The 25,595-nt window shown below is 44.9% G+C and overlaps 1 protein-coding gene across 7 annotated transcripts in view; it reads right to left on the bottom strand.

Moving 5' to 3' along the window:
• IPPK (inositol-pentakisphosphate 2-kinase) overlaps nt 1–25,595 on the bottom strand; it is a 1,052,241-nt gene that overhangs the window by 349,522 nt on the left and 677,124 nt on the right. For all 7 annotated transcript variants that reach the window (XM_040360985.1, XM_040360986.1, XM_040360982.1 and 4 more), the window contains 2 exons: nt 16,026–16,098; nt 15,631–15,913 (listed from right to left, as the gene is read on the bottom strand). In XM_040360985.1, coding sequence (XP_040216919.1) covers nt 15,631–15,913; nt 16,026–16,098 — 356 coding nt within the window. The remainder of the gene's footprint in view (nt 1–15,630; nt 15,914–16,025; nt 16,099–25,595) is intronic.

Here is a 25,595-nt window from a genome sequence, read left to right as displayed (position 1 = left end):
AACACCGTAGGTGTTGTCTATATGTTGGAATGTGATTGCGGCCTGCAATACATAGGTAGAACCTCCAGACCCCTACATGTACGTTTAGCCGAACATGTCAATAACATCAAACAAGGGAAAACCACACAATGTATCCCGCCATTTTAGGGATTTCCATCATAGAAATCCAAAAGGATTGCGTTTTTGGGGAATTGAAAAGGTTAATCGTCATTGGAGGGGGGGTAATTTTATCCGACAATTGAGCAAGAAAGAATCTTATTGGATTCATGAGACCCATGTTCTTTGTCCTGACGGGTTAAATGTGGACTTTGATGTTAATTGTTTTATATCCGATCGTTGACATGCGTTTTCAGATACATATATTTTTTTTAAGAAAATATTTTTATAACATTGTCCATAATTAATATTTGTATTTACATTGTTTTAATGTGGACTTTGATGTCAATTGTTTTTATCCGATCATTGACATGCGTTTTCAGATACATATATTTTTAAACAAAATATTTTTATAACATTGTTTATAATTAATATTTGTATTTATATTGTTTTAATGTTATGTTTTTACTTGTCCGATGGTTGCAGCGGTTGACCTCATGTGTTGTACTGGTCTGCATGATTATGCAGCCCTGTTTTTTCATCTTCCATTTTGTCTAAATGGGACTTTCGTATATTTATATATTTATTTATTTTTATATTTTTTCTTTGTCGTTGCTAAACATATGTATTCCGGGGCTTTTAAGTAATATTCACTCTCCCCTTGCATATTTCTGCTGACAGATTTGAATAGGTATGATCGCCGCAGTAAGTGATTTGCTTTCTGTTTTTTTGCGGTGCTTTTTGTCCTGCATGCTGATCCGTAGCCAGTGAGCTTTTTGTCCCACACACTGCCCTGTAGCTAGAGACCTTTTTGGTCCATATGCTGCATTGTAGCTACTTACTTTCCATAGCAACATACATGTATATAACTGGGTGCACGTTTCTTCTCCCCTACATCCGCTGAAGAAGTCCCGCCCTTGGGACGCAACGTTCGGTAGGGAAGTACGTGACGTCACCCGCTGCCATCTATCGGACCATGCTGTGTGCGTTTTTGTTTGCATTTGATTCCTAGCACTGGATATAGTGCTTTTTATGTAAGTGTATTTTTACTATTAAATGTTATATTGGTTATTGCGGAGAAACACTATGTTTTGTTTTTCTTACATCGGATTCCATGGCTGCTATCCATGTTGATATTACTTGAGATCTGCCATCCATGCTGATATTACCTGAGATGTATTCCTTTCCTGCTTGGATTATGCTGTTACATGCCTGGGATTGACCCTTATGGGAAAGCGATTTTTTATTATCAGTGAGGTGAGCGGCCATTGTTACTATTGGTGGAGGTCTCCTGCTAACCCACGCTATATCACCTGCATGCCTCATATTGTCAGTCACTTATAAGAGAATCACCTGGATGATCTTTATTTGGACTTTTCCTCTAGCGCTGCACTATCTACTTTACATTGACTCTTAAGGAATTTATAAATTGAATCCTAGTGCATAGCTGCTGATTCTGTTTTACCTGTATATTGCGCTGATTTTTTTACTATTTCATGTCACCGTTGTGGCATTGTCTGACTCAATCCTGATGTCTCCGCCCTGTATAGCTGGTTGGAATGGTCTCAGTGCTTCCTCTATGGCTTTTAATTCTCCCGTTTGAGGAGGCTTGAGACCATCTGGCATTCCATTTTCCCTGTGTACAGAGATCCCCAATATGCACCCCAAACGTTAGGGTACTGGCATCTGTGGTGATCCTGACAGGGTTGGCTTGAGAACACCTTCGCCCCTCAGTGTAGCGGAGCGGATAAAGCCACCACTGAAGAGATTGTTTGACCAACTGCAGAACAGGAATGGGCATCTCTAGGGATGATGGATGTAGAGGCCTCATGTGGATCTGTGACCAGGTGATTGCTAGGATTGAAGACCTCATAAGTCCTAGCACTCCCATTCCCCGCCAGATAGTAATGAAATTGGTCCTTACTAGAGAGGTTATAGCCTCCGTGATTTTACCTTTCTTTTTATCAGTCAGGAAGGTTTTGGTTATTTTGGGGTCCAGCACATAACCTAAACATACTACCCTCTGGCTTGGGGTCAGCTGCAATTTTTCTGTATGTATTATCCACACCAGGTTTTGTAGATAGGACATGCTTGTGCCAAGATTGATTTTGAGGATTTCTGCTGAATCAGCAAAAAAAAAAAAAAACACTGCAGATCGTTTATCACACCTACAGTTGTGTTCAAAATTATTCAACCCCCCAATGCTGTAAAGGGTTTTAGGGAATTTAGTGTACATTTGTAATTGTATTCAGAATGAAATCCTACAAGGACTTCTTAAAGAACCATATGCAACTAAAATGACATCAATTGGTTTTGTAATACAGTAGTAAATGTTTATTTTGTGAATTCTTCATTTACACAATTATTCAACCCCTTAAAGACTACCACTCTGAAGAACAGAGGTTCATTGAAGTGTACTCAATCAGGTATTGAAAACACCTGTGGATGTCAGGGAGCAGCAATAAAGCCTAATAAGCATTAATTAGGCAGCTTTAAAATGACTGTGATACTCAGCTCCTTCTAGACATTTACTGGTGTGGTTACAAACATGGTGAAGTCAAGAGAATGGTCCGGGAAGACAAGAGAAGAGGTGATTACTCTTCACAGGAAGGGCAATGGCTATAAGAAGATTGCAAAGATGTTAAACATACCAAGAGACACCATAGGAAGCATCATTCACAAATTCAAGGCAAAGGGCACTGTTGAAACGCTACCTGGTCGTGGCAGAAAGAAGATGCTGACTTCGACTGCTGTGCGCTACCTGAAGCGTAGAGTGGAGAAAAGTCCCTGTGTGACTGCTGAGGAACTGAGAAAAGATTTGTCAGATGTGGGTACTGAAGTTTCTGCTCAGACAATACGGCGCACACTGCGTAATGAAGGCCTCCATGCCAGAACTCCCAGGCGCACCCCCTTGCTGTCTCCAAAGAATAAGAAGAGTCAAATGCAGTATGCCAAAAGTCATGTGGACAAACCACAGAAGTTTTGGGATTGTGTTCTGTGGACTGATGAAACTGTTTGGGCCCATGGATCAATGCTATGTTTGGAGGAGGAAGAACAAGGCCTATAATGAAAAGAACACCTTGCCTACTGTGAAGCATGGCGGGGGGTCAATCATGCTTTGGGGCTGTTTTGCTTCTGCAGGTACAGGGAAGCTTCAGCGTGTGCAAGGTACCATGAATTCTCTTCAGTACCAGGAGATAGTGGATAACAATGTGATGCAGTCCGTCACAAACCTGAGGCTTGGGAGACGTTGGACCTTTCAACAGGACAATGATCCCAAGCATACCTCCAAGTCCACTAGAGCATGGTTGCAGATTAAAGGCTGGAACATTTTGGAGTGGCCATCGCAGTCACCAGACTTAAATCCGATTGAGAATCTCTGGTGGGACTTAAAGAAAGCAGTTGCAGTGCGCAAGCCTAAGAATGTGACTGAACTGGAGGCTTTTGCTCATGACGAATGGGCGAAGATACCCGTAGATCGCTGCAAGACACTTGTGTCAAGCTATGCTTCAAGTTTAAAAGCTGTTATAACTGTAAAAGGATGTTGTACTAAGTACTAAGATTGAATGTCACTTGGGGGTTGAATAAAACTGATAATGATGTGAGCACAGAAAAGACATTTGTGGTTATTTCATTATAAATGTTATGTTATATTTGTCTGACCTACACGTGCCTCTTTGATTTAATTGTAAGCAGGATGACTGAATGATCAAAATCAGTGTCAAACTGGCCAAAACAATCAATTTCAGTGGGGGTTGAATAATTTTGAATACAACTGTATGCCTTGCTGTGTCAGGCCCTTTAGAGCTTCTGCCATTATCTTTGAAAAAGGGGATTTTTAATAAAAGCTTACCTGTAAAATCCTTTTCTTGTAGTACATCACGGGACACAGAGCAGCATAGCCATTACATATGGGTTATATAGTGTACCTTCAGGTGATGGACACTGGCAACTCTCCGACAGGAAGTTCCCTCCCTATATAACCCCCACCCCTAGTGGGAGTACCTCAGTTTTGTAGCAAGCAATATGCATCCCAAAAAAAAATCCCCATAAGAGGGGCGGGAGCTCTGTGTCCCGTGATGTACTACAAGAAAAGGATTTTACAGGTAAGCTGTTATTAAAAATCCCCTTTTCTTTATCGTACATCACGGGACACAGAGCAGCATAGCCATTACATATGGGATGTCCTCAAGCAATGCTAAATGAGGGGAGGGTGACAAATCAGGTAAAGAAACCAAACAACAGGTGCCACCGGACAAGAGGAAATTATACTGCGGCCTGTAGGACCGCCTGCCCAAAAGCTGAATCAGCGTTCCTCCTAATGTCCATCTGATAAAATTTAGCAAATGTATGAACAGACGACCAGGTCGCTGCCCTGCAGACCTGAGCCATAGAAACTTGGTGATACGATGCCCAAGAGGCGCTCGCAGCTCTAGTGGAATGAGCCTTAACCGACAAGGGAGGACTTTTCCCTTTCAAGCCATAGGCCTGAACAATTAACTGTCTAATCCACTTGGAAATAGTGGCTTTAGACGCTGCTTGACCCTTCTTGGGGCCTTCTGGCAGAATGAATAAGACATCAGTCTTACGAATCTGAGCTGTGGCCTTCAAATAAATCCTAACAGCTCTGACTACATCCAAGGAATGTAGTAATCTCTCTTTCTTAGAAGAGGGTTCTGGAAAAAAAGATGGAAGAATTAAATCCTGATTTAGGTGAAAACTAGACACCACTTTGGGCAGGAAAGACGGATGCGGCCGTAGAACGACTCTGTCTTTATGCAGTAACAAATAGGGTGCCTTACATGACAAGGCTGCCAACTCCGAGACTCTTCTGGCGGATGACATAGCCACCAGAAAAACTAGTTTCCAAGTCAAAAGGACTAAAGGAATCTCAGACAAGGGTTCAAAGGGCTGCTTTTGCAAGGCAGACAGAACCAAATTCAGATCCCAAGGATACAGGGGAGCTTTAATCGGAGGATTAACCCGAATAACACCCTGTAAAAAAGACTTCATCAGTGAATGAGTAGCCAGAGGTCTCTGGAAAAAAATCGACAAGGCAGACACTTGTCCTTTGATTGTGCTAACCGCCAGACCTTTTTCCACTCACTGCAAAAATTCTAGAATTCTCCCAATGGCATACTTGCGGGGGTGCCATTTCTTGGACTCACACCAGGCAATATAGGCCTTCCATACTCTATAGTATATTAACCTAGAAACTGGCTTTCTTGCATTTATCAGAGTGAAAATGACTTGGCCAGAGAGACCTCTGTCCCTGAGAATCAGGGATTCAGCCGCCAGGCCGTTAAATTTAGGGCCTGTAAAGCAGGATGGAAGAACGGCCCTTGTGAGAGGAGGTCTGGACGTAGTGGGAGGACCCAAGGTTCCTCTACTGCCATCCTCTTTATCAAGGAGTACCAAGGCCTTCGGGGCCAAGCCGGGGCCACTAGAATTGTTGGCTTGCGCTCTCTTTGGATTCTGTGAAGCAGACGGGGTAGCATCCGTAATGGCGGGAAGGCATAAATCAGCGCAAACTGATGCCAAGGGCATACCAAGGCATCCGTCCCGCAGGCCAAAGGGTCCCACGTCCGAGACACAAACTTGACTACCTTCGTATTGAATCTGGACGCCATGACGTCTACTTCCGGAGACCCCCACCTCTGGCAGATGTCCTGAAATACCTCGGGATGAAGGGACCATTCCCCTGGGGACATCTGTTGGCGGCTGAGAAAATCAGCCTGCCAATTGTCCACCCCGGGGATGAAGATCGCCGAGATGCAGGGAACATGGGTCTGATCCACCTCTCTCTGGGCTGCTCGACTTCTGGTGCCGCCCTGGTGGTTTATATAAGCCACAGCAGTGGCATTGTCGGATTGTACCCTTACTGGGGAGCCTTGCAAAATCTCCGTCCAGCCCGAGAGGGCCAACCGAGCCGCTCGGATTTCCAAGACATTTATGGATAGGGCTGACTCTGTTTTTGACCATTTCCCCTGTTGGGTCAATCCGTACAGGACTGCACCCCAACCCGATAGGCTGGCGTCCGTGGTTACTATCCTCCATGAGAGGGGACTGAACGATCTTCCTTTCAGAAGGTTTTGTGGGATCAACCACCAGCACAGGCTCTGACGTACTGCATAGGGAAGAGAAATGGGAAGGTCCAGGGCCTGGATCCTTTTGTCCCAGGCAGCAAGAATCGCTCTCTGTAATCTCCGAGAGTGGATCTGGGCGTAGGGCACCGCTTCGAAGGTGGCCACTAACTTGCCCAACAGGCGCATGCAGAGGCGTATAGACGGCCTTGTGCTGCTTAGAATTACCTGGATCAATTCTCTTATTGAATCTACCCTGGATTGGGGTAGGAAAATCTTTTGTTGCATAGTATCCAGAATCAATCCCAGATATTCCAATCTTCTTGTGGGCTGTAAGGCTGACTTGGCCCGGTTTAGAATCCAACCAAGGGATTCTAGGCAGTTTACTACCAGCCTGATTCAAGTCGGCCGCTGAGTGATCGACTACCAAAAGGTCGTCCAAGTAAGCCATGACCAGGATGCCCTGTTCCCTTAGGATGGCTAATACAGGGGCCAGAATCTTTGTAAAAACCCGAGGAGCCGTGGCTAGCCCGAATGGAAGAGCCACAAATTGATAATGCCGATGGTTTAGGGCGAAACGCAGAAACCTGTAATGCCCGGGATAAATGGGAATGTGCAGGTACGCATCCTTGATATCGATGGAGGCCAAAAACTCCTTTCCTTGAAGGGCGGCCACCACCGAGCGAATGGATTCCATTCGAAAGGAACGGACTCTTAAAAAGCGGTTTAACAACTTTAGGTCCAATATTGGCCTGACGTCGCCGTTCAGCTTCGGGACGATGAAGAGATTTGAATAAAAACCTTGTCCCTGCTCTCCTGCTGGTACTTCCATAATTACCCCTTGAGTTAGGAGGTGATCTAGGGCGGATAGAAGCAAGGCTCTCTTTTGGGGATCGCTTGGAAGCCTTGACGCCTGGAAGTGAGGAGGGGGGAAGTCCCGAAACTCCAGCCTGTATCCCTGAGCTATTGAGGACAGAACCCACTGGTCGGTAATTCAGGCCTCCCACAACTCTGAGAAGCAACGAAGCCTTCCCCCCACCCGAGAGAGTGGGGGCGCCCCTTCACAAGGCTGCCTTAGGGGCAGCTTTAATCGGCTTGCGAGACCATGGTCTCTTGTTCCCTGAAGGTTGCCCTTGTAGCCTGTTTGCAGCTGTGCGTCCAGGGGGCCGTCGATACTGCCTAGAAAATGAAGGCCCCAGGACTGGAGAGGTTGGGCGTTTGAAAGAGGGACCTCGGAATCTTTTCTTAACTGGCAAGAGAGTGCTTTTGCCACTGGAGATCTTTTGAATATATTTGTCTAGATCTTCTCCAAACAGTCTTTCTCCCTGGAAGGAGAATCCTGTAAGGAGCTTCTTGCAGGGGGTTTCTGCAGACCAGTTTTTTAACCATAAGAGTCTCCTCATATGAACCAGAAACAGGGATAGGCGGGACGCTTGTTGGATGGAATCCTTGATAGCGTCTACCGCGAAACATAAGGCCCTAGGCAGGTCGGCCAGCTCCTGAGCCTGTTGAGCTGGGAGGTCCTTCAGGGCCTGCCTTGCCTGGTCTTTCAATGCTTGGCAGACACCGATGGCGACCACCGCCCCTGCTGTGGCAAAGGATGCTTTCAATAAGGTCTCAAGTCTCTTATCAACTGGATCCTTGAACATATGAATATTGTCCACTGGACAAGTTAAAGCTTTATTGACGCATGAAATGGCCGCGTCCACCGTAGGGACAGCCCACTTTTTCGAAAAATCCTCCTCTAAGGGGTACAGAACTGCAAACCTCTTTGGAGGGAGAAAAATTCTGTCAGGTTTAGCCCAGTCCTGAAAAATCTGGTCCTTTAACAAAGGGTGGACCGGGAACACCAAGTTGGCTTGGGGTGCCTTCAGGGAGCCCAAAGAGGATATAGCGGAAGCTTGAGGCTGAGGCAAAGGCATCTTAAACGCCGACCGCACCATATCAGCTAGGGACTGAACCCAAAGCTTTTCTGCGTGGGAAGCCGAAAAAGGTTCCTCTATTGTGGATTCTTCAGAAACTGAATGGTCCAGGTGATCCTCTGCTTGGTCTCCTGAATATTCCAATTCCTCAGGGGAAAGGACTTCCTCATCAGCAGACTCAAACCTGGGAGACGGGGACCTAGCCCGCTTTTTCCCCGATAAGGAGGCTGAAATTAAAGCAGCCATCCTCTTTTCAAATCCATCCAAGGTGGAGGCTAATGTCTCTTCCGTCACATAGGAAGGACCTGGTTGAATAGGGCCAGCCGTAGCACCCAGCAACGCGGATGGCTCACCTAGGGCAGCAACCTCCGGTTCGTCCTGAGAGGTAGGGGCAGTAGGATTTTGGCTGAGATCCTCAGAGTCCGATGGGGAACCCTTTGGCTTCTTTACACCCTTAGCGCTTTTAGCGCCTCCTGCACCTTTAGGAGCCATAACACACAAATCCGAGGTACTCCGCTGATATACACCTAACTAACAGCTGGAGACTAACATATGCACAAAAATGTACAAAATAGGCTAGGGTAATGTTAGAAAACAAATCTATACTTCCCAAACCTAAAGAGGGATAATCAATACTGTGCCCCAAGGGCTTACAACCTTAAGTTTAAGTATTGTCCCCCAATGCTGGACTAGCTGAAAGCACACAATAGTGTAAGTGCTTAGGCTGCTACTTAGTACACCGGCTTATAAAAAAAGAATTTTTGAGCCATAGGCTCTATAACAGAAGTGTGTACTTAATTTTGGCCACCGGGTGTCACTGTCTCAGCAGGACTAGGTCAAACCTTATCCTATGCTGCTGGCAAGCAGCACTGCTCCGTGTCCCTCCACAGCCTCAGAAGAATGACAGGCTTAGTGGAGATTTCAGCCGGCTTTCTAGGCCTATCAGGCGTGTCCCGCCCCCCCCCACGCAGCGTCGCCGCGCACCGCTGCTTTATTTACAGCGTGCGCGCGCGTCCCCGACGCCGCACAGAGGAGGCAGGAAGCCATGCGGGGAAAGAAGCTCTGGAGCTTGCTGGAGTGACACCCGCACAGGTACCCGGAAAAACATGTTTTTAAAATGCTTCCGACAGACGGTATGTCCTATAACAGACCCACCATATGGCTTATAGAAGCAGCAGCCCTAGACCAGCCAGGGGAAGAAACTACACATGGGTATTAGTGCCATCCAGTCTCATAAGAGCTTTGTGGTTACATTGCCAATGCACAGAGGCATATAGTAGGCTACCCCAGAGTCCCCTGTGGGGAACCTGCTGACAAACCAAGTTCCGCAAGCTCCCCCTTACCTTCTCCACGCCGCAGGGTATTGTCTGAGGCAATAAGCCCAATCTTCCCCCATCTCCGTGGGTATGGTCATAGACCTTCAGGGACCGGGGTCCTAGAGGAACACCACACACCTGGACCTATACAGCACTACTGGCAACAGGCATTAAGGTTAAGAAACCAGTCCTGGGACCCATAGTCCAGCCCTCCAAGGAGAGGCATTATAGGCAAAACCCCATCCACAAATTGGGGCCCGGGTACCGTCCACTTTGGCTATGAAGCACCTTGGACGGATCCGGTCGGCTGGCCCTGGTCCCAAGGACTACTACAGGCACAGCCTTCAATGTGCACCAACACCTAAGACACTGGCGAAAAAACTGAGGTACTCCCACTAGGGGTGGGGGTTATATAGGGAGGGAACTTCCTCTCAGAGAGTTGCCAGTGTCCATCACCTGAAGGTACACTATATAACCCATATGTAATGGCTATGCTGCTCTGTGTCCCGTGATGTACGATAAAGAAATATTCTGGGCAGAAGAGATGCCAAAAGGCAAAGATGTGTACTGCAGATGCAGGGTAGCCGCTGGTACCTGGATCCCGAACCTTAAGAATCTTTGATTACCTTATACGGGAACATGTAGGTAGTCTTGCAAATCTATTGAAGCCATAAAAACCCCTGCTGGTAGGATATTACTAGGTACTTGGTTGGAGGGTGGGAAAAAAACTCTATTGCGTAGCCCTCTGCTATGGTTCGGCAGACACATTTTTTTTTGTAGCCTCCCTCCACTGGTGGACAAAGGCTGCCAATCTGCTCCTCACCTGAAGACTGTTATTGTTTTTTGCTCTTTGGTTTGGGGAGGCTTGAGGATAAAGTCTCCCTTGCCTTTCTAGTTTTGCTGTCCCCAACGCTCTTTTGCTCACGGTTTATAAAATTTCCTGGATTGACGAAAGGGCACTTTCCCTTCTTTTTTTAAGCTTGGGGGAACTCTTTGTTCTTCACTGCGGTCCTGTCCAGGACCGTTTCTAGGTCAGGCACCAACATCAAATCTCCCGTGCAGAGGAGGCTCTAGACTTTGTGAGGCCTTAGGCAAAACTTAGACATGAGGTGCATGTGTGAGAGGTGAGGGTGACCATCCTCCAAGTGCTTTATTTATCTGCTAACTTGGCCCCCCTTTCTCCCATCTTGCTCACCACCCACAACATAAGCCATCAGGATCCACCCCCTCCTCTGCTGGGGGGGGATATGAGGTGAGAAGGAATTGGGAGCCGATTGCAGGGTCGAGGCAGCAGATGCACCGCTCACAACACTCCAGAGGATACACACTTTGCGGCAGTGAAGAAGTCAAGAAGTCCCCCATCCCTAACCAGCCAAAAGGGGACTCGACTAGCTTTAGATTATTAGATTTTATCCGCAAAAAAAAAAATCAATACACACTGACCCCCTTCCTACCCCCTGCTCCTCCAGAGATCGATGGATGCTTCAGCTGACTGCCCTCACTAAAGTTGGACAAAATGAAATCTATGGCCAGAAAGAGGAGAGGGAGGTGAAAGGCAGGGCCAGAGCCAAGATTGTGTCTACACTGTCCTAATGCCCCCCTCCTTTCTCCTCTACAGTGTATTGGTAAGGAGAGTGCACATTCCCCCCCAATTTTAACCTTTCAGCAAAAACTGTCACTCCTATCCACCCAAAATAAAAAAAAAAACAGCACCAATTTGTACACCCACTCCCCCCAGCATAGATCATCTCTCCCCCCCTTCCAGAGCAACCCCCCCCCCTTCCCAACACAAATCTCCTTTCCACTTCTTCAGCATAAATCCTCCTCCACCCAGGGCTGGACTGGGACAAAAATTTGGCCCTGGACTTCATCCAGACAGGCCCACTATTACAGGTCTCTCCCACAGCGGCCGGACAATTCCCCCCCGGCCACCCAAGCACCCCCCCCCCCCCCCTTCACTAGTCACTAGCCACTCTTTATTAGAGTAGAACGGCTGGTACTGTTACTCTTATAGGCAGTACCAGTGGGGAAGCTAGACATTATTTCACCCGGGGCAAAGAATCAGTTTGGTGCCCCCCCTTATGGGACAAGATTAGGCAGAAGTGAGAAACTCCCAGGCCGCTGTCACTGAAGCCGGCCCACTAAGCCATCGGCCCACCGGGAAACTCCCTGTAGTCCCAATGGCCAGTCCATCCCTGCCTCCACCCTCCAACGTCCCAAAATCCCCAGTATCAGCACAATTGTCTCTTCTTCCACATCCTAGCACTTATCCCCACACCCCTCAATTCCCCCATTACAGCACAAGCCCTCCTTTCCCCTCTTAAAATCCCCCTTCCCAGCAAAAATCCTCTCCCTACTCGTGGCACAGATGCTCCCCCCCCCCCAAGTTCTCCCTTCCATAACACCCCCTGCCCCCCCAATCCTGGGTCAAATCCTCTCCCCCCATCTTTCCCAGCACAAATCCTCTTTCCCCAAAATCCCCCCACGCCAGCACAAGTGTGTTCCACAGTTCCCACCCAAATCCCACTTCCCAGTACAAAACCTCCCCCCTCAAACACAAATCCTCTCCCCGTCTAATCCAAATCAAACAATACTTCCCAAATGTTCCACTTTTTGTGGGACCTTCCTGAGATAAGAACAAAATCCTACAAATCCGGGCTAGGGGCCAGTTCACACCAGCATGCAGTGTGAGCAACCAGCGTTCTGTGCACATTTCCGGCACCACATTCAAAACACACTGCAGTTGTGATCTGCAGTGGGTGTCAATGTTCGTTTAATGACGCAAATGCAGGTCACAAATGTAATGTGTTTACCTGCACCAGATTGTATCATACAGTAGTACCATGGGATCCTGTTCATGTGCATCTTAAAACTCTTGGTGTGGTCTGGCACAATTTCAGCTCATTCAAATGAATAGGCTGCAATTGCACTGCACCTGGATGCATGTGAATCACACAGGAAAGCAGTGTGTTCTTGTGTGATTCATAGTGTGAACTGGCCCTAAGTCCTAGAACCCAGTGCAGAAAAAAAGTACCGTCACCTGGCTCCACTAACTTGCTTGCAGGGGGTACTAGTGTGGGCACCTGGGCTGATTGCCCTGCATCTCTAGCAGGGTGCCCAGTTGCCCACACTAGTACTCAGATCTTGTATCCAACTACCCCTTGTAGCACAATTCCTTTCTCCTCCCAAAGCGCCTTCAAGTACGTACGGTATCCTATTACCCAACCCCTCCCCCAAATCACTGCAAGTATTCAAATTTGATAGATTTTTGTTGTTTCAGCTTCCCAAGCCCTTTTCAATAGCACCTCTATTTTCTTATCCATGGCACTGTGGCACAATGGCTCATCTGGGCGAAACCCCGTACGGGTACGGTTTTCCCTTTAGAAGCTGCCAGAGAGCGCGATCATGTGCACAAGAGCCAGAACAGGGATTTGTGTGTGTAATATATACACTTCATCTATAACAATTGTTTTTTATTGATATTGATTTTTTACTGTATTGTTATAGATGAAGTGTATGAAGAAGCGGTTTTGTATCGTAAAACATGTAGAGGATCCAGCATACTTCCAAAAGGACACCTTACCAACAAACATCAGATTGGAATACTAAGGGTGCTTTGTACAAAAATATTTTAATTGGTGTACTTTATATTTACGGACATGTGTCTCTGTTTTTAACTAAGGATAAATAAAAGTTTATTTTTCCAATTTCGTTATAATCCTTGTCTACTGAGATAGTCCATTAATTCCCGTGTTAGGGGCACACAAGGGGTGTTCCTAAGTTCTCCCCCCTAGTTTAAACTATGTGTAGCACTACCCCCGGAGGAGCTGCTGGATTTTTGGGTGGCTTGTTACCTCTTGGCTGCTAATTGATGTATGGTACATCTAGTAGAAGTAAAAGTAATGTCCAGACAGGTGCTCTTTGCAGTGCTCTTTATTACCCAGCCGGGTAAAAACAGTAAACTTGTGGTGAGGAAAGTAAAGCTGAGGAAGATAGGAGAATTGTAGATTCAGGCGTAATGATAGGAAACAGTCCTGCTCCCAAACGTAACACTTCTTAGCACCACTCCCGCCGGAGTGGATTTAGTGTACCCGGACCAGCCTCTCTCACTGACCTGGCAGCCAAAGTATCACCCAGACAATTGTAGGAATAAGTCTCTGCCACAGACCCTCCTAGGTGAACTTGAACTTGGGAGAAAGTCTCTGCCACAAACCCCTTTCAATGAGCCTCAGAAGATACCTCTGCCACAGGTCCCCTCTGGGTTAAGTTGTTGGAAATATGCCTCCTTAATTTAGTTACGCCTAGATCTGCTTCAGCTTGTCACCCAGGTACCGACTGACAGGTGATCAGTCCCGCAGTGTCTGGCTACCTGTGATCCCCGGTGGTTTCATCCAAGCCGTATTGGACTGCCAGCCTCTCAATGGCGCTCCTCAGACCAATTTCCCCCACCAAACAGCAAACAGCTTGGGGTCTTCAAAGGAGAGAACCCAGTTGCTCACTGGATCCCCATCGCTGGTTCAGATGCTCTGGGCCAACATGGTCCCGGAACCAGAAACACCGCATAGCACGCACGCCCCGGTAGGTCACAGCGCCGTGATGTGGCCACCCTAAAGGTGGGTGCCACACTCGACAAAAAAGACCCAGAACCAATGGCGTCTGTCCCATAAATAGCCCTCCCCAGCATGCACAGCGAGGACAAACCCCCGTGATTGCTAGAAAGTGTACTGGGGGCGCTATGGAGTAATTACACAACTTATCCTATAATATGCAACAACAAGTAAATTAATAAAAATGTGTCCTGTTGTACGTGATAAATCAATCAATAAATCAATAGTAAATAATAAAGTCCCATTGGTGCAAACAAAGATACAACATCAATGCTCGAATATCCTCTAGATATATTTCTTGTTGTGATACAAAAACCGTCTCCGGTCGTGCAAACTTCATTGATCTTCCACCACCTGGATAATTAGTACGACACCCAATGTGCACAAGTAGTAAATTGTGCATACCAGACCTGGTTGACCTCTTTAATGAAAAAGACTGGTCATAAATGGTCATAAAAAAAAATGGTCATATGCGCTTGAGCAGGATAATGCCTGCAGACATATAAATCGACTGGAGCCTGTACGATACCTCACCCTCAGAATGTTGAGATTTTAGAACATGGAATACAAACAGAGAGCTTCCATAGGGCAATGCTATTTTATTAAAATGGAATAAAAACACCAGCCAATTGGCTACTCACATAAAAAGTGCCCTTCTCCCGGCACTGGGGCTGCAAGCTTTGATACAAAAAAACACTGGCGCTCCCACCTCAGTGGCGGCGTGCGTTCCACCAGCTGCTGACACTATCCAGATGATCAGGAAGTGACGTAGGACATAGTACACGTGACCAGGTTCCGCCACCGACATACGTTTTGTATAGTTACGTTTTCAACCCGTGATTGGCTGCTGGGAAAGAGCACCCGAACCTTGACTCCACTGCTGCCACCTGCAGCACCGGGGCTGGAAGAACACACCAATACAGCAGAATGGGCTCACAACACAGCCAAGCTGAGACAGAGACCACAGAAGATCAATGGTTAGTTCTCCAAGATGTTTGAGACAACTTACTTGGAAGCGTTGCTTTAAAACTTGTGTGCAATAATTGATGCTGAGGCAAAGGGTGGTCACACCAAATATTGATTTGATTTGGATTACTCTTCTGTTCATTTACTTTTCATTTTGTGAACTGATAATTTAGAACATTTTTCCCACCTGCCTAAAACTTTTGCACAATAGTGTATGTCAAGAAGCATTTGTATCCCTATAAACTGAATAAAGGCAAAAATAAGGCAGATTTAGATGAGAAGTATAGAAAAACACTGCTTTGTCAGTTGACCACTGTCCAGCATAATCAGTAGATAAAGACAATTATTATTACTAGTTGTCATCCTCTTCATTGTAGCTTTGTGATCAATATCATGTAAATTGTAATCTTTAGCTCAAGCAACGTGGCCCTGCAAATAATGCTGCAGGTGACTTAAAACCTATAACACAGCATCAGTTTGTGTAAGTCAACTTATGCAAGGAGTCAGTATAGAGCATAACTATTTTACGTCATAGGTGATATTTACTGGACACTTTTAAACATCCTGAAATGTGCTGGAAACATAGCATAAACATATTAAGGAGTACAGAGTGAAGGGGGTCTACACACGCAGTATTTACCATTTCTGAGGAAATCCATACAGAAGCAGCTGGCCTCACAGTAATTCCTACCCTGGGACACTGGAATAGATTTGATTTTCCCTGCTCTCACAGAGTCAGCACTGGTGCTCAGCAGTGTGCTTGTCAGTACATGTATAAGTTCCTTCAGAATGTTTTTTGTGCACTGGGGTCCAGCAACCAGTCCATCCGCTGTTAAGAAAAATGGCTTCAGGTGGTGGGCAAGTTCATTTAGGTCTGAGAGATATTCTTGGTCATCCCGACAGCCATAAATTAATGTGCCATTCTGAAAAGAAAGAGCGATGAATGAACACATGGCATTTTCAGAATAATCCATTAAGGCATAAAAGTCCTGTTACAAGACAACAGGTAACACTCATTAAAATATAAGCATATACCTTAAATATTTTTAAGTTGTTTTGAGAGTCCTGAAGTAAACTCATTAAAGCAAAATGCATCCGTTGCTTATGTCTGCAAAATAAAATAAAAATTAATTCAGTAAGTCTGATACGGCGTGCAGGTTATACAGTTAATGTAAGGTTGCACAATTCTTGCTAGCACATTCACCCCTTACAGGAAACCAACAAAGAGAAAAATGAATAGGCCGACGCTGCAGACAGGAGCAAATACAGAACCCCAAATATGCATACTTTTTGGAGGATTGTAGAATCCGCACACATGGCCAAATCGTTTATTTACCGTATCCTGTGAATGAATTAGACTACACGAACCATCTGCATACAAATAGTATTTTTGTACTCACCGTAAAATCCTTTTCTCTGAAGTTCATGGACGGACACATCAGCTTAATCTTGACCTTAGGGTTATTCACCTTCTATCAGGAGAGGACTAGGCACAACATGTAACATGTTAAAAAAATATTAAATCTGTACAGTACCACCCAGGGGGTGGTCCCTCTGGCTATAACCCCTCACCTGCATCAGCAGCTCAGTTTGTCAAAAAGCAGTACAAAACACAAAAAGGAGGGGTGGGTGCTGTGTCCGTCCATGAACTTCAGAGAAAAGGATTTTACGGTGAGTACAAAAATCCTATTTTCTCTTTCGTTCATGGACAGACACAACAGCTTAATCTTGACCTTAGGAACGTCCTCAGGCAGTGTAAAAACACGAGGAGGGGGGGGGGGGGACAGCAAGCAAACAAACCTCCACTGAAAAACAACCAGAGCTCCTAAATGGAGGAGTTACAACCTTAAACAGCCGCCTGCAAAACCTTGCGGCCAAAGCAAGCATCCGAAGATGCACTCACATCAACCTTGTAAAATGTTGTGAAAGTGTGAACGGACAACCAAGTCGCCACGTTACACACCTCGGAAACAGACACTTGATGTCGGAAAGCCCAAGAGGCACCAATTGCCCTGGTTGAATGTGCCGTGACAGGAAAGGGAGGCACCCACCCTTTTAGGGCATAAGCCTAAATCATGATCTGTCTGATCCACCGATAAATGGTGGCCAACGTGACCGCCAGGCCCTTCTTTGGACCAACCACCGAAACAAACAGTGAGTCTGACCTCTGGAACGGAGCCGTAGCAGACAGATACACCCGCAGAGCTCGGACCACATCCAAGGATTGCAACGCAACCTCTTTGGGATGCGACGGCCGAGGACACAAGGATGGAAGCACAATGTCATCATTTAGATGAAAAGCCAAAACAAGCTTAGGAAGAAATGAAGGCTGCAGACATAGCACCGCCTTATCCTTGTGAAGGACCAAAAAGGGAGCCTTGCAAGACAAGGCCGCCAACTCAAAAACCCTCCTGACTGATGTAATAGCCACCAGAAAGGCTACCTTCAAGAGAGCGTCAATAGGGGAATCTCTCTAATGTTCTCAAACAGTGGTTTCTGAAGTACCGAGAGGACCAGATTCAAGTCCCATGGAGGCAACGGTGGTCGAACCAGGGGGGCCACATGTCGAACCCCCTGCACAAACATACTCACCAGTGAATGAGCCACCACGGGACGTTGAAAGAAGACAGCAAGAGCTAAAATCTGCCCCTTAATTGTGCTTAAGGCAAGTTTTTGATCCACTCCACTGTAAGAACAGCAGGATCCTGGAAACCGAATATGCTCGCGGATGCCATCCCATCTCCTCACACATGGAGATGTAGGCCTTTCACGTGCGATGATGAATCTTTTGAGAATAGGATTTTCGTGCCCTCAACATGGTAGAAATCACCAAATCCGACAGGCCTCAGTCGTTTAGCACCTGGCTTTCAACAGCCATGCCATTAAAGACAGCGACTGTAAAGCAAGATGAAGTATAGGACAGAAGGCCCTCTTGCATCGGCAGTCGCCAAGGAACATCCGCCACCAGTAGCACCAAGTCAGCGTACCAGGGACGCCGAGGCCAATCTGGGGCAATCAGGATCACCAGAATCCCAGTCACTACTCTGTGAAGCAGACAAGGAAGAAAATTTAGCGGGGGGAAAGGCATAACTTAGCCGATACTGTCCCCACCAATGTGTCTGTCACGTCCGCCCAGGGATCTCTGGATCTGGCCACAAACATCAATACCTTCCGATTGAGTGTACCATGTGCCTTGCGCCGTCGTAATGCGTTCCACACTGAAACGCATAGGCAATGTCATCATCGCCTGGCGCCACATGCATTCCATCTTGGAACGTGGAAGTGCGCCACGACGGTTTCCTTGAATCAGTGCTTATCCACTGCACCTGCCTCTACCATATAAACAGAGCTGTGTGCAGACTGCACACCGTTTTATTATTGTCAGCCGTAGCTCGTCCACGCTACAACCATTGGTGCCATCGCTCCCCATGCTGCAAAATGCTTCAGGCTGCAACTCCTGGAAAATCTGCTGTTACTAACTGCATCAGTCTGCCATTGCAAAGGACAACTTTAAGAGACCTTCCTTGCTGACACCCTACACTACGGAATCCCTTGTTGCTACACTCAAGCCCTGCAAACGGATAAGTATCAATTGTTTCTCTTCTCTTCTCTGGTGTTATAAAAAGATCTGCTGCATATATTCTAAAACAATTGATGTTATTTATTATGGCTTGTAGCTATTAACACACTACTTGGGACTGACTGTTGTGCCTATGACTGTTTGCTGAGGAACATCTTAAAGGGACATCTACTCTCAAATTATCTAAGCTATATTTGCCTCTCTCTTGCAACTATTATGCCGCGTACACACGATAGGTTTGTCTGATGAAAAACGATCTGATGGACCGGTTTCATCAGACTAACCGATCGTGTGTGGGCCCCATCGGTTTTTTATCCATCGCTTAAAAAACTAGGAACTTGTTTTAAAATTATCTGATGGTTAAAAAACCGATAGAAAAAAACGAGCGTCTGTGGGCACGTCCATCGGTTAAAAATCCACACATGCTCAGAATCAAGTCGACGCATGCTCGGAAGAATTGAACTTCATTTTTCTCAGCACGTCATAGTGTTTTATGTCACCTCGTTCTGACACGATCAGTTTTTTAACCGATGGTGTGTAGGCAAGACAGCTTCATTGGATATCTGATGAAAACATCCATCAGACCATTTTCATCGGATGAACCGATCGTGTGTACAGGGCATTAGTTGTCTTTACAATTCCTATTTACTATGTGCTTGACATAGGTATTACTTGTTTATGGGCCTTTGCCCTAAGTTGCTGAACATGTTAAAAAAAACGAAACAAGGTTGCGCTAATAATACCACACAGTAAAAATGTGTAGGTAAGCGAATATATGAAAAACAAATAAATAAATAAATATCAATATCCACTAAAGTTATAATAATAAATGAATTAATACTAGATACCCAATAATAAATAGTCCTTAGTCAAACAAATATTATCACATCAAAAGAGGCATATGTACCATGTGCAAATAAATAATATAAATTAAGTCCAAAAAATCCCAAAAGGTAAAAACAAAGGGAAATTAACCCCACACAATGGATGATTTTCAAGTTAATTGTCCAAATCCAAACATCAACTCCACAGATGTAAATTGAAAAGGTGAAGATGAGAAGATTCCACCACCGATCAGAGTGAGGTTGAACAGAATGAAAGAAATCCTGAGGATACACCGAGGAAGGAGTAAGTAGTAAACTCTTACCAGATAATCATTCAAATACAGCATATCGGTCCACTCAATCCAGAGAAGGGGGGAACTGCAACACTCCACTGTACCCAACTGGTCCTCGCCTGGTGTATATAGATCCCAATCTCCTTTCAAGGTACTTCACTCACTTAGAGGCTCCAAACACCGATGGGAAACCCAGGGAGAAATAAGCACTCTGATAGTGATGTACCGCCAAAAATGTTGGGCTTTTATTAAAATTGCGTGTAAAGATTACACTCCATAATACTCCACAAGTAAAATTTTTAAAAACAAGATATCAAACAAACGTGCACCCGTGCTTCCGGGGTCACGTTCAACGCAATGACGTCAGTGTGTGGCTCCGCCTCGACTAGTTTCGACATAAACAGTCATTGTCACCATTTATAACCACAGAGCGGCAACCAAGCCTCGCTTTCAAGTGGTTTCAACCAATAGGGAACAACCCCTTTTGGATCAATGCAACCAATGAAATGCGAGCGGGGGGAGGAGGGGCGGGGAGAGAGAAAAAGGAGCACATTCAGGATGGATAATCAAATCAATGTCTGACATCAGAACTTCCATATCCTCCGCTACCAGCAGGGAAAAAGTCTTCTACCCGATCTCTCACCTCCACACGCCAGTGCAACTGGAACCATTAAACATATATTTATATTTATTTAAGCTGTCTGTCACTTACATGTACATAATAGATTGTTCATATAAACAGCTATATAAACAGCTATATAAATCATATAGGGATGATCCTAAACCCACGTAAACATTAATTACAATAATCATATATTTATATAAAAAACAGCAATATGACATAAGCTGAATCTATAGAGCCCTCAGGTGGATAAAAAGTATATTGACTGGAATGTGATTTTAACATACACACATACTTTCACCCAGCCAGTTTACCCAATGAAATTCTAATAAATTAGATACAATTTAAAAATTCATCCACATTAAAACGTACTGAAACAAACCAATATGGTACATTATGTGTAATCTCCCGCAATATACATTTAAACAATCTTAAAATAAAAATATAAATACATATATACACAATAACTTTGAATCCAGTACTCATGGGTTACCATGAGTCTAGAAGTATTATCAAGTGCTTATTTAGAGCCCCAAAAAGTAGGTGATGAAACAAAACAGAAAAAAAGGGGGGGGGGAAATAAGTCCTCAAGAGTTGTCCAGAAAGGCATTAACCTCAATGTCAACATTTAAGCCAAACAGTTTAAGACACTTGACCCGATATATCCAGCTCATCTCAAGCTTGGAGATGGCTCTTCTTTTCGATCCCCCTCTCCAGTGTGGTTTCAAGATATCTATGGCCACAAAGGAGGTACCACTAGGGTCTCTATCATGCACCTCTCTATAGTGACGAGATACAGAGTGATTTTTGTAACCTCTCCTAATGTTCCCAATATGTTCATTGACTCTAATTTGGAAAGATCTCACTGTACGTCAAACATATTGTAGCCCACATGGACAAGTAAGGAGGTACACTATATGAGTAGATGAGCAGGTAATAAACAATCTGATGTTAAATACTTTGGACGTGCTGTTGGAAGTAAAAACCACAGTTTTGCGTTCGCAAACTGTGTTAATCTTACATACAGCTCATTTCTTACACTTATAGTAACCCTTCATAGTTTGAAAGAACATTGGTTAGTTTGATGGAGGGTTACAGACTCCAGGTGCCAATGTGTCTCTCAATGAAGGTGCACCTCTAAAGACAACTAGTGGTTGTTCCAGGAGTGCCAGGCCCAATACTGAATCTTCCTTAATCAAGTGCCAATGTTTACGAACCAGTTTTTTCAACATATAGTGTTAACTTGAGTAGCCCATAATAAAAGGCCATGTAAATTTATTCTGATCTCTCCCTTCCTTCTGTTTATCCAACAGTAGCAAACTCCTGTCCAACTTTTCTATTTACCCGGACTGTCCAAGAAGGTCATCCGCAAGATAGCCCTTATCCAAAAATCTAGAGGTTAGGATTTTGGCTTGTTCACTATAGTCCTGTATTTTACTACAATTCCGCCTTAGGCGTAAATACTGACTTTTGGGGACAGAATCAAGCCAAGCTCGATGGTGGCAACTATCTCGGGGGATAAAAGAATTACGATCAGTGGACTTGAAGTGCGTGGAGGTCATAAATTGACCCTCCTCCACCCGTATCTCCAAATCTAGGAAGTTGATACACCTCTGATCTGCTTCAAATTTAAATTTGATCCCTCGATCATTGTTATTCAAGCCCTCCATATAAGCATCCAACGATGCCTTGGAGCCCTTCCATAGGAGGACGACGACGTCGTCAATGTACCTGGCCCATAAAAAAAGCTCAGGTCTACGCTCGGCATAGACAACGTCCTCCTCCCTATTCCCCATAAAGAGGTTGGCCAGACTGGGGGCACATTTTGCCCCCATGGCCACACCTCTCTTTTGCAGGAAAAAATTGCCACTGAACTAAAATAAATTGTGAGTAGTGGCAAACAGAAGGAGATCCATGATGAACTTCTGCTGTATCAGGGACAAATTAGAATCCCTTTCTAAGAAATGCTTGACAGAGGAGATTCCCCAGTGGGGAATAATAGTACATAGGGACGTAACGTCCACAGTAACTAGCCAAAGGCCTTCCTCATAAACTGTGTTGTCCATTAAGTTAATGATGTGTTTAATGTCTCGTAAGAAGGCAGGCAATGCCCTTACGAGGGGTTGTAAATAACCGTCTATATATTTGCCTGCCCTGGAAGAAATTGAATCAATTCCACTGATGATCGGCCTCCCCGGAGGGTGGACCGGATCCTTGTGGATTTTTGGCAGGTAATAAATCACTGGAATCCTAGAGGACGCTGGGACAAAAAAAGATTACTCCTTTTTGTTTACCACACCCAAGGAATAACCTTGATTTACCAACTCAGAGTCTTCCTATAGGCCGGACGAGGGTCACCTGGAAGCGGTGAATAGGTATCCCTATCCCCCACTAATAGGTCCAGCTCCTTTAAGTAATCTACCTTGTTTAGTATTACTATTCCGCCCCCTTAACTATGCTCCTTTCTTCACATAATTGGTCAAAACCCAATTGTAAGGATTTATCCAATCTGGATTTTTTTAATATTGATTTTTTTTCCAGATCTCTTAAGAGAGCATCTCTAAAGACCCTGACATTAGGGGCAAGGCCCCCTGGAGGGTTAAAAAGTGAGGCATTAGAGAGATTAGAATGTTGGATAGCTGAATCAACAATTCCGGGTTCCTTGGTAGGTTTAGATTGATACTCAATTTTCTTGTGTACTTATGTACATCCATGTGTACCTGGAATTTATTAAGTGGCTGGGGAGGGGCAAACTTCAACCCTTTATCCAGAATGGAAACTTCCTCTGGAGTCAGTGTGACAGCACTGAGGTTAAAGATCCCCTGCCCTGCTACACTCTCTTTTTTGTCTTTGATTTCCGCCCCCCTCTGGTTCCTCTCTTCATTTTGTGCATCTTTGTTGATCCTGATTTGATCTGGGAAAATCCCACTGTTGATTATAATCTCTATTTCTCCAAAGCTCCTGTTGATAAGGGTAATCAATAAGTTTGTCCATTCTAGGTGGATAAAAGGGAGGCATAGGTGGAGGATAGTAGATTGGAGATTCAACTCTACCATTCCATCTACTAGAGGTATTTGGATGCTGGTATTGCTCCCAATCCTGCTGATAGGGTTCCCTATATGGATGATAATCCTGTAAGGGTTGGATCACATTCCAGTCTTATATACTTTTTATCCACTAGAGGGCTCTATAGATTCAGCTTATGTCATATTGCTGTTTTTTATATAAATATATGATTATTGTTTAGTAATTAATGTTTACGTGGGTTTAGGATCATCCCTATATGATTTATATAGCTGTTTATATGAACAATTTATTATGTACATGTAAGTTACAGACAGCTTAAATATAAATATATGTTTAATGGTTCCAGTTGCACTGGCACGTGGAGGTGAGTTTGGGTAGAAGACTTTTTCCCTGCTTGTAGCGGAGGATATGGAAGTTCTGATGTCAGACATTGATTTGATTATCCATGCTGAATGTGCTCCTTTTTCTCTCTCCCTGCCTCTCTACCCTCCGCTCGCATTGCATTGGTTGCATGGATCCAAAAGGGGTTGTTCCCTATTGGTTGAAACCACTTGAAAGCGAGGCTTGGTTGCCGCTCTGCGGTTATAAATGGTGACGGCTCAGTGCGTCGCCTGTGCCTTTTGACAACAACTGTTTATGTCGAAACTAGTCGAGGCGGAGCCACACACTGACTTCATTGCGTCGAACGTGAACCCTCATCTGACTCTAACATTTATTTTTTGTCGTTCATACTAAGTTGGTTTCGTTACATCGATGATGTACTGATGTTCTGGACGGGTACAGTAGAGGATTTACATGCATTTATGAAATTTTTGAACTGTAATGAAATTTAAATTTCACCATGAATCATAGCGATTCAGCTATTGCCTTCTTGGACATCTTGATTTATGTCGATGAAACCAATAGCATACAAACCTCCCTTTATCGCAAACCCACAGCGGGTAATACCCTCTTACACACAGCGAGTGCCCACCCGGCCCCTTTACTACGGAGTATACCGTACAGTCAGTACCTCCGACTGCGCCGGAATTGTTCAGATGATGGGAGATTTAAAATCCGAATCGGACAAACTACACACAAGACTAACTATGAGAGGATATAGTAAATCGTGCCTGAAAAAAGCTTATAATCGGGCCGCGGGACGAGAGAGAGCAAGCACATTGCTTAAAAGCAATGTCAATAAAAAATCTGAAAATGCTGTAACGCGATTTATCACGACATTCTCGGACCAACACGGTCAAATTCGCCAACTTATACAGAAACATTGGCACTTGATTACTACAGACTCAACCCTCTCCAAATATGTGGCTAAAAATCCCAGTATCACATTTAGACGTTCAACATCAATTAGAGATCACCTAGTGAAGATCAATTATTGCAAACCCACAATAGGCACGCCAGAAACACCAGGCCTCTTTAGATGTGGGCATTGCAAATTCTGTCATCTAATAAAGGAAGTTACAACAAAAAGGAATTCTGCGCTCATAAAGGTTTATCACTCTAATTCCACATAATGTTTGTGAGGAATAACATTCAGTAGATCTCAGTTTGTTCGGAAGAACCAGTTCTTTATGTAGAAAAGATAAACAAATGTATACAGCACAACACAAAAAAAATGTTCCCAGTGCCTGCATGAAAACACACACAATCTTTCAGGGCTTCAAGGGTTAAAATTTTGCAATTTTGTTTCCAGCTGCATTCATAGAAAACCACCGTGCTGATTGTAATTGGAGAACACAATGGTGATGGAGCCTGGGGTGACATCATCCCCAGGCTCCATCACCATTGTGTTCTCTAAACACTCACCGCACAAATTGGCTGTTATCCTGTGGACTTCCTTGGAAGCTTTATCATCAGACTGGGACTGCCCTGCCACTGGAACATCTTCTGGACACACTTACCTGCTACATTCCTGTTTCATCCACCATCTTGAAGAACGTCTCTCCGTGGCTGTCATCTCTGTGCTGCGCTCCTAGCAGCTGCAAACACTGAGGCTGGAGCACGTTTGGACACATACAGGAGAGTGTCCAGGAGCCCAGATGCCAGATATTAACTAGGAAGTGACATCAAACGCCATAGTGACGTCCTGGGTAATGTACTCCAATTACAATCAGCACAGTGGTTTTCTATGAATGCAGCTGGAAACAAAATTGCAAAATTTTAACTCTTGAAGCCCTGAAAGATTGTGTGTGTTTTCATGCAGGCACTGGGAACATTTTTTTGCGTTGTGCTGTATACATTTGTTTATCTTTTCTACAT

The sequence above is a fragment of the Rana temporaria genome, chromosome 7 (assembly GCF_905171775.1).
Source record: "Rana temporaria chromosome 7, aRanTem1.1, whole genome shotgun sequence".
In the NCBI taxonomy this organism is placed as follows: Eukaryota; Metazoa; Chordata; class Amphibia; order Anura; family Ranidae; genus Rana; species Rana temporaria.
This window is presented reverse-complemented; position numbering and strand designations above follow the sequence as displayed.